At 40.6% G+C, this 19416-nt stretch overlaps 1 protein-coding gene across 2 annotated transcripts in view; it reads right to left on the reverse strand.

Annotated features, from left to right (window-relative positions):
* LAMA1 (laminin subunit alpha 1) overlaps nucleotides 1-19416 on the reverse strand; it is a 91803-nt gene that overhangs the window by 70878 nt on the left and 1509 nt on the right. The window contains exons 2-4 of one of the 2 annotated variants that reach the window (XM_077933139.1): nucleotides 3125-3295; nucleotides 1919-2031; nucleotides 267-509 (exon numbers count right to left, since the gene is read on the reverse strand). In XM_077933139.1, coding sequence (XP_077789265.1) covers nucleotides 267-509; nucleotides 1919-2031; nucleotides 3125-3295 — 527 coding nt within the window. The remainder of the gene's footprint in view (nucleotides 1-266; nucleotides 510-1918; nucleotides 2032-3124; nucleotides 3296-19416) is intronic. The other variant, XM_077933141.1, reaches the window with a different exon arrangement.

Consider the following 19416-nt stretch of genomic DNA (forward strand, 5'->3'; position numbering starts at 1 on the left):
CTGTTCAGAAGCTGCTTCACCTCTCTTCCTGGAGTGAGATCAACAATGAGCCTCCTCAAACGTCCGTAACATGAGGTATGACTCTGATCTTCAGAAACAAAACCTGCAGCAGCTGCTAATAATGCCGAATAAATCTTGATGGAGGGGAGAGAAGACAAGCGTCTGAAGAAGCCTATTACTATCAAACTAAACATAAGAGCAGAGTGGTTTTACTACCCCCATGTCCAAGAATAAGAGGCATCTGAACAAACAAAAAGAAAACCTACCTCTCCATGTTCAAGTGGGACTAGCTTAGAATAATAAGAAGTGCAGATAACTTCATCATCTCTCTTATATGTAGGAGGCCCAAGCCTTGGTGTTATGTTGTATCTTACTAGGCACTCAGTATCACTAACTGCATAGTACTGCCATGGCTTGAAATCAGTCCCATCCAGAGAACGTTCCAAAATCCAGTTTCCAGGTCGGGGAGAGTTAGCAGCTTTGATGATCACATAGGCAACTTGAAAGACCTGCAAGAAATGTAAGGGGGGGAAATGCAAGACTTAGTACTAACCTATGAAAATATAGTTTTTCAGAGTAGCTCAAAACCCAGGTTTCAACTATCTAACATCTATAATTATTTCTCAAATTTTTAATGCTCTTGTTTGCAATGGAAACATTGTTTGCTTTTAGCTCAATTTCCATAGCCTACACTTAAATTAAATAAATACAACCCCAACTTCAAATGCTATTTCCTATTTGGCCTTTGCACAAGAGTTCACAAAGTTCAAATTTCTGTAATTTCAGAAGTTCATACATTAGGACAAGGCATGTCATGGACAAGCATTTAAAAAGGACGTGTACATGCAAAGCATCTTGCTATATATAACATAATACAGAAAGTTGCACAATAAACGGTCCCTCAAGAATCTGCTTTTAGTTTCTATTAGCCTCAGGAAAGCATGCCAAAATGTTTCCTTCAGGCTGGAAAAAAGAAATCCCGATGACCCAAAATATTATGAAGATTTAGATTTTTTAAAAATGCACTAAGGGCATAAGCAACATTCAGCTTCATCCCTCAAATCACAAAAATTTCCTCCAAGCACTGTAGGAAAGAGAGCTTCATGTAATTACTAGAAAAACCAGTTCTGAACCAAACTTCAACCACAAGACCTAATGAGATCCACACAAATACTCTGTAGAACTCATTTCCAGCTGCAACCTGCCCTTATCAAAGAAGTGATTCATATGGATTTAGGACAACTATCGGTCCTGTTAGAATACAAATTGTGAGTATTATCGTAATTGTTGTTTTTCCAGCAAAAGTCACTGTAATAAGCAAGGAATCATCCAAATAGTCATTTCAGAGTGATATCCCTATTGTGGCATCCTGCCTGTACATCAGACTTCCGCTTCTGCAAACAGGACTTACCATTCCTCTCCTCTCCACTGCTGTCCCCATGCACCCCCAAAATTTACTCCAGAGGGGTGGGTATCCTACAGATCAGATGGGGTGTTGGAAAGGGAGGAAGGGAAATTCCAATGCATACACCAGTACAACCTATGCTCTGATGTGAAATGTGCAGTAAGTCCAACAGTCAAATGCACTTATACGGTCACAGTGAGCATGATCCACCCCTTGTCCTGGTGCAGCAGTAAGGACTTACCAACACCTTTCCTCCGCTCTTTCCACATAGTCCGTGCTTTTAAGTTCTGTGTCTGAGTATCCTTCATTAAGTAATGCATTAGGAAGTGTAATAAAGACAGACAACTATTTTGGAGTTTTTAAAAAAAACCAAAAACCCAAACTCCCAGTCTACCAAGGAGCCTCCCTCCCTTAACCTCTCTCCACTCTACTTTCTATAAACCAAGGATAAGTAGGAATTCTTTGATCATGCAACACACAAAAGCTACATACTTTTATACAATTTTTACTTGCCTGTCTTAAATCCAGAGTTATGGTTATCCAATGGTATTCTCTTCCGTTCTGAATGCTAGGACTTTGCCACCAGTTATTAGTACCATCTATAGCATTTGAGATAGGGTGTTGTTCTAAAATAAGCAAAAACAAATTAAGATCATGTTTCCCCTCTTCCCCCTCCACTTTTGCTGTTTTCGGTTATCATGATTACGATCTTACTAGTAAAGTACACATGTCATATACTATGAGCCCATGGTGGCTATGAGCCAGTTTTCCCTGATATGTGAGTCAGATCTTTGAAAGTGGGTTTCTGGTGTTCTTATTTTATGCATTTTATTTTATTTGTTGCCCACCACTGGTATGTTTATGATAAGTGTGTGTGTGTGTGTGTGTGTGTGTGTGTGTGTACACAAGAATAAGTGGTATATGAATTTGTATGTATAAATAAATAAATAAATAAATAAATAAATAAATAAATAAATAAAGGTAAAGGATCCCTGACAGTTAAGTCCAGTTGCAAACAACTCTGGGGTTGCTGCGCTCATTTCGCTTTATTGGCCAAGGGAGCCAATGTTTGTCCGCAGACAGTTTTTCCAGATCATGTGGCTAAACCAGAGCAGCGCACGGGAATGCCATTTACCTTCCTGCTGGAGTAGTACCTATTTATCTACTTGCACTTTGACGTGCTTTCAAACTGCTAGGTTGGCAGGAGCAGGGACCAAGCAACAGGAGCTCACCCTGTCGCGGGGATTTGAGCCGCCAACCTTAATTTGTACAATAAATACTACCTCCAATATTGGAGGTTATATGCCTCTGAGTACCAGCTTCTGGGGGCACAAGAGGGGAGAGTGCTGTTATAGCCATCTATTTTAAGACTCCCCATAGACATCTAGCTGGCCACTCTTAGACAAGTATGCTGGCCCAGATGTGCCTTTGTTCTGTGTCTTCTTATGTTTTGAGGGGTGGGGGAGAGTAATATGGACAAGCACAACATAAATTCAGATAGAATAAAACTTTCACACAGAACATAAATGCATTCCAGACAAAAATAACACAATGAAATTTTTAAAAACAGAATTTTGTTTCAGTCCCCACTGATTCCACTGGGATCACTTTGGATTGCAGTGTTCACATGGCTAAACCAGTTGCATTCTTGAACCAGCTGAATACCATAGTCAGTGTCTCTTGGAACATCCAGAAAAAAGTATAAAGTAGTGAACTTGCCTTTGGAATTTGCACTATTGTGGTCACAGATCCGACACTGCGCATTGCGTAGGGGCCGACCTGGAACATGCTCCACAAGTTTACAAAACATCTCAGGGCCCTTTTCACCGCAAGTAGCATTGGTGCTGATATGAGCATTGCTAGCAAGGTTTAAAATGGCAGGAAATAAACCTAAAGAGTAAAAGGAAGGTCATTTAATAATTATAATGGTTTTTTCTCATAACTTTACACTTTTATTTTACTGGTGCCTTTAGAAGCCATTTGATGATACCAGAGAGGGCTCCCCACATTTTTCAGATTTCTGTTACCACTGGGTTGATTTCTTAAATGTGCTTAGCCTTAAAGCAACATGTCCTACATTAACTCAATTAGGAAGCAATCCTAAATATGAGAAGCCAGTGTAATCTGTGCCATCTTAAACTAAATCGGTGTTAAGTACAGTATGCCAGTTCCAAACTTTGTTCAGGAGTGGGGTTACTGCCAGACGAGGCAGCGGAAGTAGGGCAGATGGAAAACTTGAAATAGAGTTTGATTTACACCACCCTTTTTGCCTGTGTATGTTCCACTGGATTTGCAGGTCACACGTCTGAGATGAACTGTTAGGATCAAGCATAAATCTCCCTATCCGGTCCCATCCCTCTGCTATCCCTGGAACACCCATTTTTCAGGGCTTAAGCTAGTGTAAATTCCAGAAGTCTTGGCTCAGATGGATTAGCTCAATGAGCCAGGATTGGTGAGTTATGCTCCCATCATGTCTCTGGCTGACCTGGGGTTGAGGACTCAAGGAGATGAAGTCTGGCTATGCTGAGAACCTGTAGGCTGAGCTAGAGTCCTGCCACATCCTCACTCACTCATCCCAGATGATCTAGGATTAGGGTAAGGACTGTGCCTTTAGTATCAGTTAAGTACGCCATAGAGAAAGGAATGTCTATCTGCCAAGAGAGGCCAAAGGAGTGGTGACTATGGACCATGCAACACACACACAAGGCTCACACAAGCCATGTATCACATACACGTATGTGAATACATGCAGGCCAGGGGAGCACAGCACGTCCCATTCACTGTACATGCTACATTGCATCTACATATGCACTACTTTCTTTGCCCTCTAGGTTTGTACGCACATAAGTATGGTTCAGACATGTAAACAAATGGTACAATAAGGCTGGAACCTGCCACCACAGTGCTTTGCCCCAGCTTTAAAGGCAAGAGTGCCCCTGGAATATCTGAAGAGGGCTTGCTTGCTTTGAGTTTTGAACAAGATACTGTTGCCATAATCTTACTGGGACCTCAGCCTAAGCAAAATGTGTTTCCCAATTAAATAGTTTAGATTGGTGGCCCAATGTAAACAATTGGCAACTGCGAAGTGTATACTTGAACAAGAGAAATTGCAAACGAATTAATTGGCTTTTAAACCCTATCCATGGCCATTTCCTGTGCCTTCATCTTTGCTGAAAGAGGCCTAACAAGATTTTTTAAAATACCAATCAAGACTCAGAGAAAACAAGAGAGCAAGATAGACGACCAAGTGCTAAACTAAACAAGGAAGCTGTGTGGGTTTTTGTCTTGTTTTTTAAACCTTTCCCTATCCTTTTACACAATGATGTGAAGTTGTCTTTGATTTGTATTCCTTTGATTACTCAGCTGTGCCATTTTGTCCAAAAAAGAAAAGTTCCCACGGGGGGGGGGGGGAATGCTACCTGATACTAGGAAACATGCAGATGTTTAAGACCATTTGACCTTGAATATAAGTCATACCTGGCACAGTAACAGCCAATCCTAAATACAGTATGTGAGAAAGAAATCTCACTTATTTGATTTAAGTACAGTCAGCTTGCACTTCACTTGTTTAGGGTCAAGGAGGCTTAAATAAATGCCAAAGTAAAATACAATGAATGAATTGAAATTTTGGTAATATGAATTCTTTTTAAAAGAAGCAGTAGGCGACTTTGATAGAGATGTGAGAATTTTTAAGAAGATATGAAAAATCCATTCTGGAGAACTCTCAATGTTATATCAAAACACTTATTTTCAACACAATTCTCCATGCCCAAATATTCTGAATTTAAAATTAGTGGAAGAATAATGAAATCCATGCAAGTTATTGAAGAAAGATGGAAGCTAAATATGCTATTCTGGTCTGCCATAATCAGTCAGTTCTATATAAGCATGTTAAGGCTCAGCCCTGCCTGGACCACAAACCTGAGGTCTCCTCAGGAGAGGAGCAAAGACAGCAGGATTCTCCAGCAGCTTACCAAATACTATTTTTTTCCTGAGGAGCCAGATTTGGGCACTCTAATTCCAGGACTGTAAGTCCTCATGGCAGCTGCCAGGTCCCTAGCTAGTCTCAGTCACCACCACTACACTACTCCCCCAGGACTACAAGAATGCAGAAGAAGGTGAAGGAGGCACAAACTTCAGTACCCAGCAAAGTGCTCATCTAACCGTACTTGAGGCTATGCTGGAGTTGGAGGAAGCATGTGGAACCTTACTCCAAACCAGAAAAGGATTCAGCCTCCAGCTCCTATGAACAGTAGGCCCACAATTTACATGGGGGTTATGTTCTGTGGTTCCACATGTCAAGGCAAAATCACATAAAGTTAGGAAGACCCCCGGAATCACCCCCCTGTACAAATTCATTTTGTTAAGTTTTTTGCTCAGTTCTCCAGTCTGTTCAAGTTATCTTAAATCCCGATTCTATCTTCTGCAGCATTAGCTACCCCTCCCAGTTTGGTGTTACCAGCAAATTTGATGAGCATCCCCTCAATTCTTTCATCCAAATAAAGGTGTTGAACAACGGGCCTAGGACAAAACCCTGTAGCACCCCACTTGTCACTCCCCCCCCCCCCCAGGATGATGAGGAACCATTACTGAGTTACAAATCCAGCTAACGGTTACTTCATCCAGACCACATTTTACCAGATTCTCTGCAAGAATATAATGGGGGACTTGGTCAAAAGCCTTAGTGAAATGTGCCCACAGCAATCCCCTGATCCACCAAGCTTTTAACTCATATTAAAAAGAAAGAAAGAAATAAGATTTGTCTGGCATGACTTGTTTTTGAGAAACCCATACTGGGTCTTAGTAATCAAAACATCATTTTTCTAAGTGCTCACAGACTGACTGTGTAATTATCTGTTCTAGGATCTTTCCTGGTATCAATGTCAAATTGAGTTGCTCCATAATCACCATATTAGACATCTTTCAACCTTCTGTAAGGAAATATCATCTTAAATACAACCTTGAATAAACCACGACTATCTAAATTCAGACATTTTGCACTAAATTCGGACGTTATGTTTTGGATTAAGATACAGATTTTGATTGTTACATATATAAAACAGCTTTTGTTGTTGCTTTTGCTCCCAGAACGTAGCACTAAGAAAATTGACAAAATAAAGTCTTGTTTGAAAGGGATAATTATTTAAAAAAAAAAAAAACCAGCAACCAGTTGCAGATAAATATTAGGGTGAAGGAGAACAATAAAAAATTGTGTGTGTTTTATATGTCACTAACTCAGCCACATTACATAGGGGCAAAAGGCAGTGGGTTATTATGCATCTGAGATGGAAATTCTCCTGTGTTCAAGTATTGATTTTCAGACAATGTAGATACCTGCTTAGAACAGTTTCTCTGTCACAGCTTACAACCTAAAGTAAAGGAGACAGATGGGCAGTTTGCCAAAAAACGGCAAACTTGCTAGACCATAAAATTAGTTATTGCTTTTTCAACAATACCCTTTTCCCACATGCTCCAAGAGTCTAAACTTTTTTTTTTTTTTGTTATCTTTAGTGGCTCCTGTCTTTTCTTAAATCACTTTTAGCACAGACTATATTTTCCCACATAGAAATATTTCCATAGAGTTGCCTACTTGTTTTTGAAACAGTGACACTTATTTCGTCATTAAAATTGAATGTTGAAAATTATGAGACTCGGAGCAGAATATTTGGTAGTAGAACCAGAGCCGTAGCTATGTGATCTGGCACCCCTGGCAGAACCATTCAGATTCCCCCTAGATAAGGACAAATTAGCTCTTATTTTTAGACATATTTATGGACATATTTTAGCTGATTTTGCGCCTCTCCCCCCCCCCCTCGCCCCATCCTAACCACCCCCTAGCCACATCCATGAGCAGAACTACAACAAAGATCTTCCTTGGGACTTTGCCCCACCCTACATGACTGTGGTGATGTTTGAAAACCAAGCATTCAAAGGATGGGGCTATATGTCTTGTTTTGGGATGGCTGAATCAGTCAGTGGAAAGTGTGCCCAGATTTCCTGCAGGGAAAACCAGCCTGTTACAGTTCTTTCTTTCTTTCTTTCTTTCTTTCTTTCTTTCTTTCTTTCTTTCTGACAACATCCTTCTTTCTTCCATATATCTGATGGGAACGTCAATATCTGTTGGTTTCTATCTGGAAGGGAGCAACTATCCACATCTCTCAGTCACCAATGTGTGAGTCAAAGTGTTGAGCATGAAAGACCTATCTGGCATGCAGTGGGGAAATCCTTGGCTTGTCCAAATGTATACAGTCAAACTCCAGATTCCAAATTAATAAGGTTTATGAAGATTAGGAATAAGGATGAGGAACAAAGAAAGTAGGTATCATAAAGAGAAGAGTAACTGTTTACTCTCAACTCAGAGGAAATAACAAAAGATCAGTTGCAGCCTGTCATACCTCATGATTTTGCATGAACAGATTTGTCACAACCAAGTACAGTGACCTGTTCTTGACAGAGAACTTTTAACACATGCATTATCCACCTCACCAGCATTCCCACAGGAGAAGCCAATGTGTGTACAAACTCCTTTTCATTTAAGGATCCAACATGGTTTTATGATTGCTTTTACTATTCTGTTGTAAATCCTCCTTGAAGCTCATTTTTGACTGAATGGTAAGGTATACAGTAGTTATAAAATCTCCTGCTACTGAAATTAACATGGACTTCCACATGCCTACAAAATCCATACTGAAGCATACACAAACCTCTGGTGAGTAGCATTTCGTAAAATAACTGAACACCTGTAATTTTCATAAAAATTAATAAAATAATTTCCGAAAGACAACACCTCAACATTCACTTTTTAATAACATTATTATGCACTATAGTTATCAGCCAGCATCCTTAACTACTGTCTCACTAGAGCCTCATAACAATTACAAGAGTTGTATCCAAAGCTTCCTGTCCCACAGCATCTGAGTTACATTTTAAAATGCTGACTCAGAAAAAGGTGATTTCTAGCTGGTTCTGGTTCTTTTGTAACTGCAGTCCTACAATATCTTTCTCATCTAATCAACTGGGCTTCAGGGTGGTTTGTTGTCTGACATACCAAGTTTTTGTCATTCTTGCTCCTGTGAAGGCAGATCCTTTCCCTATTATCTGCACTGTGGATTCTTCCATCTGCCACCTCACATCGTGAAATGTCTTGCTGTACATCAAGTAAGCTGTTGATACGTTTTCCTTTTGTTTTCCCTGCTTATTTTAGGTTATCTGAGATTAGTTCTTGAATTACAACACTGCTGGTTTGACTACAGTATTAGTTACTACTCAGTGATACTCACTGGTGAAAGAACGGGAGTGCACCCCCAGCACCACTATTCCAGCAGGATGTCATCGCAGCGGGTCCCCCGGACATGCACCACGCACACACACCTGCACGCCGGGCATCACGCCCCCATAGGGTGCATCATGCCCCCAGAACGCACACCACACCCTCGCAGGCGGCGTGTCAGCCCCCGGGCGCGTGCGTCACGCTCCCCAAGGGGTACCAACCACGCCCCGCCTGGTCTCCGCCTCCGGTATCGGAGCATGCAGCTTCGCCACTGGTGATACTGTCTTTCTTGGATATGAGCTATCCCCCTCAATAGGTTAAAAAATGTATTTCTGCAAACTAGGATACTTTCCTCTTGTGTGTGGACGGTACTGCTTTGGCTCCATAAGGATCAGAATCAGAGAATGAGTTTACTATTAGCATACAATCTGCACAGTTAACTAGTTTGGTATGCATCTAAGCAACTTACGTAAACTCATACTGCAGAACCAATTCTACTAAGTTACTAATTCAGCAAGTTCACTTAGAATATCTACCGTACATTTCATAATGGAGGGAAATAACCCATTCATGTCTGAAAAACCCAATCAACGACAAATAAATCATTTTCTCTCTCCTCAGTTTCAAGGAAACATTGTCTATCCCACCATTGTGGGGCTACCTACCTAGCAATGAACTCATCTGATTGTCTCCCTGGATTATCACTTATTTTGCCACAGCAAACAGATACAAACACATTCCCACTATGTGTAGCTTAATTGCACCCTCAGAATAGATTCTGTCCTACTTGTATTTTATTACTGTAATAAAAAATTGTCACTTCAGACTCTGCTTCTCCTAGGATTCTACCTGGGATGGTGTCAGAAAGAGGCTTATGGCTGAATTTCCAAATCTCAAGGATTACAAATTATGTGTGTAAATTGGTGAATACCTGATTATTCCAATATAGTTTGCTGCAAACTAGAGGTTCATGCAGTACTTGGTTTACAGTACTGTGGCTTATATGACACAGAACCATCGCAATATCCTTCACCAAAAGCAGAACTGAAAACACATCTGTGTTAAATTCGCATCCTCCATACATCAAGTTGGTTGTATGAACAGACCCACTGATATGTTATGACTGTGCAGGATTGCCAACAGAGGCCATAATCTTGATACCTTGATACTGCACCCACTGAAAACATGGGTGACTAAGAAGCTACCAGAGGAAGTGTTTCCATCAGTTGTAAGCAAGCAGAGGATCCCAAAAACGGAGTGTTACAAGAAGGAGGGGGCACAGCAGGAATAGACATGGGTCCACTGAATCCTACAATTATATATTTCCCAGAGAGAGGACCAATCCAGCTCTCTGCTTCATCAGCCCATACGGTGCAACAAAAGAAGGGAGAAAATGCCCCACCACCGGCTTCCATCCTGGCCAGCATGAGTTTTGGGTGAAGCCATGGCTCCATCTCTCCAATCCTTCCTGGACCATAATTAGGATTTCTCTGCCTGGTTGTAATTCTATTCACACTTTCCTAGATTCCATTGAACTAAATGGGATTTACTTCCAAGTATACATATTTAAGATTGCACAGTTAATTCCGATTATTCACACATTAAAAACTTTTTAAACTGAACAATTATTCATTCTTAATATTTTAAAAGGAGTTTAGCAGAAGGCAGTAACACCAATAACACAATTCCATTTAAGTAAAAATGATGACTGAAGCTCTGAATGGTGAGGTGCGTGTTTATAGTAGTCCCACATAAAATGTGGCTGATTATGGATATAATTTATGTGAAGTGCTTTGAATCCTTAGTGTGCTATAAAGTGCTCTGTTTTATTGGATTAAACTGCTATGGTACAGTTTTTACATGTGGTTCCAATAAAATGTGATGAATCCTCCTTCTCAACATGATACTAAGAAATAACAGTGGAATTCTCAGCATGATAAGAAATAAATAGATACAGTATGAATAACAGATGATTTTGGATATATTAGGATCAAAGGGAGGCAACGAAATTAATCTTGCTCTGTGTGCAACATGGACATAGAGGAGGCACCATCCAATTTGCAAAGTATTATGCAATCCTTTTGGTCAACATTCTGAAACAGCTCATTCCCAAGAGGAAGCAATAAAACAATCTGCCGCTGCTCAAGCATTTCTGAGTTTAAGGTGATATCACTCAAGCTCCCAGTCTAGACCCTTTCAAGTTACTGGCCAAAGAAACCCCACAGAGAACTTTCCTGTCAGTTTAGCAATCACCACAGACTGCGGACCATAAAGTAAAGAAAAACCCCAGCATATGTATGGAGATAAGGCAGTGATGAACACAGCCTTATCTCCCACGATAAATCTCGGGAAATATTTCAAAGTTTACTGGGGGGGGGGGACAGTGCTGAGGTGGGGAAAGGGTCATTATTTCAAAAGGTGTTTTCTCAATCAAACCTGTTTTTGAAACTTACAAAACAGCAAGTGAACATGGGTTGTATCCAATGCTCGTCATAAGCAGAGCAGACCTACTGAAATTAATGAACACGAATATCTTTGTTTTATTCATTTCAATGGGTCTAGTAGTTAGAATGCAACTACAGTGGTACCTCGGGTTAAGTACTTAATTCGTTCCGGAAATCCGTTCTTAACCTGAAACTGTTCTTAACCTGAAGCACCACTTTAGCTAATGGGGCCTCCTGCTGCCGCTGCACCGCCGGAACATGATTTCTGTTCTCATCCTGAAGCAAAGTTCTTAACCCGAGGTACTATTTCTGGGTTAGCAGAGACTGTAACCTGAAGCGTATGTAACCTGAAGCATATGTAACCCAAGGTACCACTGTACCTATCTTCAAAGGGACAATAGCAATATTTCTTCAAGTGATATAGTAATGTAGTAAGGTAGTAATGTAGTAATATTTCTTCAAGAATCATTATCAACCAAGCTGTTAACTCTTTAGTTTCAGAAAGCTGAAAAAATTGTCTTCTCTTTATGTAGTACAATATTGCCAAGCCACATGATATGTGATAAATAATGAAGAAAGCTCATATGTAATAATATTGCATTTTTTCACATTTATAATTCCTTTTTAATATGAAAAAGTACTAGTCAGTGAAAAGCTAGGTCCAGATAGTTGCTTTTATTTTCATAGTCTTCCAGGTCACCCTACACGAAACATAAAACATAAAATTATGATTTAATGTACAACTCCTCTGGACCTTGTTTTTTAAAGAATAAGGAACCCAGATGGAAAGGATGGAAAAACTGAAGGCTCTGAATTATTCTTTGATGTACAAAGTGAAGATTTTCAATGTCAAGACAACGATATCATTTTGGCTATAAGGTAACTCATGATTAACACATATAGTGGAAGAGTTCTCACAATCTGATTTGCACATTTCCAAAAATAGAGTGAGTACTTCTGTATATCAAAGGATGATGAAGGGATCTCATATTGTAGCACTTTCTCTAGTTTATATACTACACTTCTTTGTTCTCTCTGGAAGATATCAGGATGGAGTGCATCAAGGACAGCAGCTGTGGAGCCCTTGTAAAACAAAAGCAACGGTGTTGAGGCTTTTGCTTCTTTTTTAGGATAAGCCCCACCCCCCCTTTAAAACCTGGAAATGGAAACCCAGTAAATAATACCCTGGTGGACATGGACAAATGCACAGTATTTGTTGATGGCAAGGAGATTTTACGTTAATCTTTAGCCTGCTTAGGAAAGCATTCACACTACTTTTCTGTATCACACATACCTTTGCACTGTACAAGCAAAGCAAATACCTATTTTGCTTTACCTTAGGCTGAAAATAACTCTGGTTCACTTTCCAAGCCACGTTGGGTTCTAGCCCCATGTTGGGCCAAAGATTCCTGCATTGCAGGGGGTTTGACTAGATGACCCTTGTGGTCCCTTCCATCTCTGTAATTCTATGATGACACCATGGTAAACAGTAGTAGAAAGCTAGAAGAGGATCCTGAACTAGCTTACAGAATTAAGACAAGTGGTCCACACCAGGCTCAAGTCAAGCAACATTTAACTTCGTATCAAGGAGCCAACAGAAACAAACAAAAACTTTGTTTCACATAAACAAAGCAAGTTTGCACTCTTACATGTCTCTCAGTGGCTCACAGACAAAAATATGGCTAACTTAGCCCAATAACTTGTCATATCATGTCCAAAGGCTGTGAGATTATAACTAGTTTAACTACCAAAAATATCAAAGACACCAGTAGGATTTGGAACACATTGTTATGCACGTGGCAAGGGGTCACACTGTTTAAATGTAAAACTCCAACTCAAATGTCTATGAAAGGCACTGAACAGCCCAGATGGTGTCCATAAATTTAATTTTATGCCTCTCTCTTTTTTGTTTAAGAAGATTTGCAGTTTTTCCAACCATGCTGTAAGTTGCATAGCAATTGGTTGAGCCATTAAAGTTACGGTATTTCACCTTCAACCTTTTTTTCCTACATTACTCCTAGCAAGTGTTTTAACAACCACACTTCCTCTTCCCACCCACCATCCACCCCCTTCTATTCCATATGTATACCCATGACACCTCTTGGTCAGTATTAATTTATAATGAAATATGTTCCTTCCAGTACTATCCCTTTGTTCTGAAATTCCTTTGTCTCTTATCCATACAGCTTACTTGTGTGAAAATATATATGCTTAAAATGTATATGTGAGAATATTTAAGTTCACCTTGGCCATGTAATAGACCTGCAAACTAATAATACCAGTTCTTAGAAATTGCTTTTCTAAACTGCTCAGTGTGCTTGACATACATCAATGCAGTAAGACTGATAATCACCTTTCAGCAAGGTTACTGAAAAGGTTAGGGAAAGTGCTATAAATACCCAGGGTCAGTTTAAGGCATGATGGGAAACCATGGTTTCCTTATTCATACACCATCTGGAAAAAGCTTCAGGCTTTTCTGTATTTCCCCTCCTTTCTCCTCCACATTCACACACAAGTGGAGACTGAAGATTTTAGCTTAACTCATGCTACTCTGATCAGTTTAAACCAGCTATCTTCAACCTTTTCATACGCAGGACCCACTATTAACCACACTGTGCATTGTGGGACCCATTTCCTAATCTTTTACTATATATTTGCATAGTGGTATGTAGTGCTTTTGTTGCAATCTGGATCAGGCCACGATCCACTAATGGGTCCTGCAAGAGTGGACTTTGGTATTTCAAATTTCAGCAGCGCCTTGCGCAAAGCCAAAATTGGATCCCTCCCTCGCCTCTCACCTTCCGTTCTGCTCAATTCACTACATCATAGTTATGTTGCCCTGTGATGCCCCCAGGCTCAGTGCCCTGTGTGGCAGAACCGGTCATGCTGCCCTAAACCCGCCTCTGTATCCTGATCTGACAAGCCACCTCTGGGTCCTTATTTCCAACAAGCAAGGATCGAACCACGGTTTACACAGCTGGTTTGTTCCCTAAGAAAAACAGAAGTGCACAAGCCCAGGGCTCACCAAGACTCACAGATGTAGTAGGAAACCATAGCTTCTCATTATAAACAAACTGCAGGACTCTCTGCAAGCACTGGCGATAAGCTGATGCTTGGTGCTTAAAGAAAGTCCTTCATACCTGACAATCAGCAATGCAGAGGGGGAAATGCTCAATTTATAGGAACATTTTCCCCTCTGCATAGCTGATTGGTCCCTTCTTAAAGAACCAAGAAGGAGCCCCTTGAAATCACCAATCAGTATACTGTATCTGCAGTTACAGCAACCTCCTTTGAACTTTGACAGGTTTCAATTATCTGGTGTCATTATGACATCAGGTGATCGATATGTGTGTGTGTCAGAGTTGACCAGTGGAGGATCTAGCATTCTGCCCCTGCATTAATACCCAAGTCAGTCCTAAGTATTTTTATTAATCTGATTTACACCCAAGTCTATCCCATGTTTTTAGAGCAACTCCCAGCAGTTTTTCTTAATGATAATAGCTATTGTGAGGCAGGGAGCCAATAATTTAAGGAACTCAAGACGTTTAGGGGGTAAAATAAGAGTAAAACAAAACATTAGTAGTCTAGTAGCCATTATATGTTGAAATCAAATGCTCCCAAATAACCATTTTTTAAGCATGTACCCATAATATGGAACCATGGTGAGGTCTAAGAGGATTTGACACAGCCACCTTTCTGAGTCTGGCCAGTACCTAGAGGAGAAGCTGCCTGGGAACCCTATGCTCCCCACCTCTATTTCCATGATGGACAAAAGGACACTGGCAGAGGAAGGGAGTGCGGTGGGGGCAGCCCGCCCCGGGTGTAATCCCTGAGGGCGGTTGACATCGCCATGCCACCCTACTGAGATGCTGGCTGCAGGCGGCTAGCCCCACTCCCACAGGTGCACAGCATGTGCACCACTCCAGGTGCCCAAGCAGCTAGCGCCACCTCTGCAAAAGGATACAAATTCATGAAATAATGAATGGTGTGTGGTTATATCCCTATATTACAGATAGGGGTGGAAGATTTTGGATTTTGGTTCATGGTTGAGCTAAGATTTCTACCAAATCCCCCTCAGGTTACATGTTAAACATTAAGATTACACCCGTACCCATAGCAAAAGGAGTTTTCTGGGTCAAAGGCCTGGGCAGATACGCAACCCAGTGCTGCAGCAAGCACAATGACCACAGACGATCAAAACTGTTCTGCTATATTGCAAACATTTGTGAGCACATTAAAAACATACTTGCTGGCTAGAATCAAAGGAAACTATGCTTCAGAATATGGTCATCATAGCTAATGTTGTGGAGTTACTGCATAATCAGCGTTTTTAGCAAGGCAATGGCATTCTTACATCTTAAAGCTCCTTTGTTTGCTGTCAGGAAATATGCACCCACATAATGAAAAGCAGGAAATGCTGAAGAGACTATTTCACCCAACATTATTTTCAATGGTAATCAAGCACATATTTTTTGGCTGTCACCAGCAACAGGTTTCATTAGATAATGGAAATGACTTGAGTAGCTGTCTTAGTAATGCAAGAATCTAGGTTTTGTTAATTTTATGTTATTTTGAGTTTCAGCTGTGTTTATCTTCAGCAAAAGCAATGTAGGCATTTGAATTTTCCCCACATTCTTGGGATTGCTTCTGGATTAGCATCTTCAGATAAAAAAAGGAATGCTGCATTCTGTAAACCAGTTGCAATGATTTGATAGCCACAAAATTCCAGTAATGGGCAGACATGCTTATCTGTTATCTGAATGAATGAAAAGTGTGGTCTTCTGCCCAAATCATAAAAAATGGTGAAGGTGTTTTTTCCAAAAGAAAACTGAGAAGTTGCAGTGTGTATTTAAAGGGAATAATCAAGACTCTTGATTATAACAATAGAGGCTCTGGTGTGCACTCAAAAACACTATGCACATTCTTGCTCTCATGTGCACACATGATACGTATATATATATTCCCATTAATTTCAGTGGAGGTGCAACTCTGCATACACATTACTTGTACATGCAGCGTAGGTGAAGCGATTAGGAAAATGCTATGTGTATACTTCAATGCACATATGTGGTCCAAGATAAGGTTGAATATGCATCTTATCTGGGGAAAGTGGTAACGTGATCCTTGATTCTCAGGATTTGAGTCTATCTTTGCCCAACTCCATTACAGTGGTACCTCGGGTTAAGAACTTAATTTGTTCTGGAGATCTGTTCTTAACCTGAAACTGTTCTTAGCCTGAGGCACCACTTTAACTAATGGGGCCCCCTTTGCCACAATTTCTGTTCTCATCCTGAGGTAAAGTTCTTAACCCGAGCTACTATTTCTGAGTTAGCGGAGTCGGTAACCTGAAGCATCTGTAACCCGAGGTACCACTGTATAATGCCCCCAAGGAGACAGTATATAATTGCGGCGCTCAGCAATTAAGACCACTCATGCAATAAGGTTGTGCTTTCTGCCTAACCCTGAATATGGATGTCACTCAATATTGCCAGTTTCAGAAGAATCTATGAGAAAATATTTTGCGCTGGTTATGAAATGCTTTATAAACAACTGCCTTCCTGTTCACCTATCTGATACCAGTTCAGGAGTGGCACAGGAACAACAAAACTAAAGAATGGCACTTTATACAGACCGTCACTTTATACAACTCATCACAAGGATAGGGAGCTTTCATTGGGCACGACACAAAGGAGGATGAAGACCAGTCTTCTCTTTTGGCTCAAAGTCCCATATAAGATTTAAAGAGGATTACAGAGGCACCAGATATCAGGCTGTAAGAGCTTAAAATTCTTCTTGCTTGTTTACAGGTCCATAAAGTCTTTGCTTTCTAGTTTGTTTAGTAGGGTCAGTAAGTTGTCTGTTTCCTCATGTCTTGCCTCACTAAGAAGATAGCCCAGAGATGCAAATCCCAGATGACACAAACCACATGATGCATCATACCTTCTTTGTAGGATATTGCTTAACTCATTTCCTGTACAGCACAAAAACCCATCACTGTCTTTAATGTTATCAACAGAAGTCAAATAAAGATTTCAGCAGATTCTTACGTGCCAACTGCTTTTTTGAATGGGTCAAATTTATCTCAGATTAGAATTTTGACCAAGAAATGTTCACTTACTACTATTAATGATTAAAATTCTTAGTTCCCATATGTGGTCATCTCTAAAAACAAACACAGCAAATAAGTACACAGAATGCCAATGGGCCTTAACAGCTAGAATGTTTCCGGTATTGTCATGTTCAAATATGTCTAACAACTTGTTTGATTTATTATGCCTATACACTTTTAAACTAACCCTTAATGTAATTTGAAGAAACAACCAGTGCTTCTTTCTTTCACTACACATTCAACACTAATTTTCATGTGATGTAACACCTACACTACACAAAACTTGTGATTCTCCAGATGTTGTTCAACTCCATCTGCCATCAGCCCCAGTCAACATGTTCAATGGGCAGACATGGGAGTTGCAGTCCAGCAAGTTCCCCATCTCTGCTATAGAGAAACAACTGCATTTCCACTTTCAGACATGGTGCCATTTCTGGTTTGATACAAATACAGTGGTACCTCGGGTTAAGAACTTAATTCGTTCTGTAGGTCCGTTCTTAACCTGAAACTGTTCTTAACCTGAGGTACCACTTTGGCTAATGGGGCCTCCCGCTGCAACCACGCTGCTGCCACGCGATTTCTATTCTCATTCTGAAGCAAAGTTCTTAACCCGAGGTACTATTTCTGGGTTAGCGGAGTGTAACCTGAAGCGTATGTAACCTGAAGCACCTGTAACCAGAGGTACCACTGTATATCAACCATGCCTTTAAAGTGGGGATGCTCCCATACTCACTATTAACAGCTTAACCCACATAGTCAAGGTAGATCTGTATCCTTTGTATGTGACTAGCAAAGAATTACAAAATAATGCAGGATCCATTTAGGCAAATAAAGCCCCCCAAGATTCTACTGGTACACAAAACATGTGCATTTTACATACACACTACTCCTTATGCACTAGTCCAGAGCACCCAGCTGCTTAACAATGCTTGCGATGGTGATTTTAACACTGCCTTGACCACGTGCTACATATTCGTCTTCATCTGTCCTTTCTGCTGTGCCTTATTCTTTATTTCATCACACTTGCAGCTCTACCAGACTAACTGAACTGAGTCCCCAGGGCAATTCTTTTGCATGGGCTAATCTGTCATTGGTAAAATTGAGAGGAGCTGGCTCATAGGTAACTTCAGCTGGCCCTCTTTCATCTTTTAACAACTCACACAAATGATTTATCCATATGAACAGGGAAACTATGGAATATTGTACATCAGTTGCTGGAGTGGAACTCTGAAAATGTACGTTTCCATTCATGGAAGCTGATCCTTAGTTCTCAATGAGGTTACTAGTCCAGCATTATCTCACACATTGGAACACATGCCTCATGCAGAGATAATGTATGTGCCAGCCCCAAAGCTTTAGAGAAGACGTAGCACTAGGGTCTTAATAATGCGTGTCAATAAATTAATTAAGGCTACATTCTTATACCAACTTACCTCATAGGGATTAAGTTTTAACAAGGCATATATAGGATTGTGCTGTCAGTTAAAGTATTCATGCAATAACTAGCAAAGCAATTATGACATCAGTATGACCCAATGTGACCTTTCTCTATATCACGAGTAGCCAACGTGGTTGCCTCAATGCGGACTACAGCTCCCTTTGTGCCTGGTGATTGGTCCTGCTGACAGAGACTGCTGGGAGTTGGAGTCCAACAGCATCTGGATGGTGACACATTGGCTAACCCTGCATGACTAGTAGTGTGCCAATGGATGAAAAAGCACATTTTGCCACCATCATGATGGGAGACATAGATAAAGCAACATATGCTTCTAGCCTGGCTACAGATTGCCTCTTATGCCTTCCTAACTTTGGTGTAGAAATTCTGCCAGAAATTTGACTCAGTATGCATGAATGCAATCTCTGCGACTTGCAATCTGCTGAGAATTACTTCTTTCATATGTGATACACACTGCAAAAATGTTGTGTTTCTTTCTCTTTTTTTAAGGGTTTCCAGCCATCATAGGCACAGAATGCACATATTAATGAATTTTCCCAAGCTCTTTCTCTCTCACCCTCCAGCCCCAATAATAAGGCATGCCATCATCATCTACTCTGAATGGCTGACTACACACTTGCTTCAGTGCCACACAAAAGCAGTTTGATGAAATGTGTCCTTTCCCTGGGACCCCATAGTTCACGTGCATCATTAGTCTGGGATGCAGTAGCCCTTTTGCAGCCTGTGGGTGAG

The sequence above is a fragment of the Podarcis muralis genome, chromosome 8 (assembly GCF_964188315.1).
Source record: "Podarcis muralis chromosome 8, rPodMur119.hap1.1, whole genome shotgun sequence".
NCBI lineage: Eukaryota > Metazoa > Chordata > Lepidosauria > Squamata > Lacertidae > Podarcis > Podarcis muralis.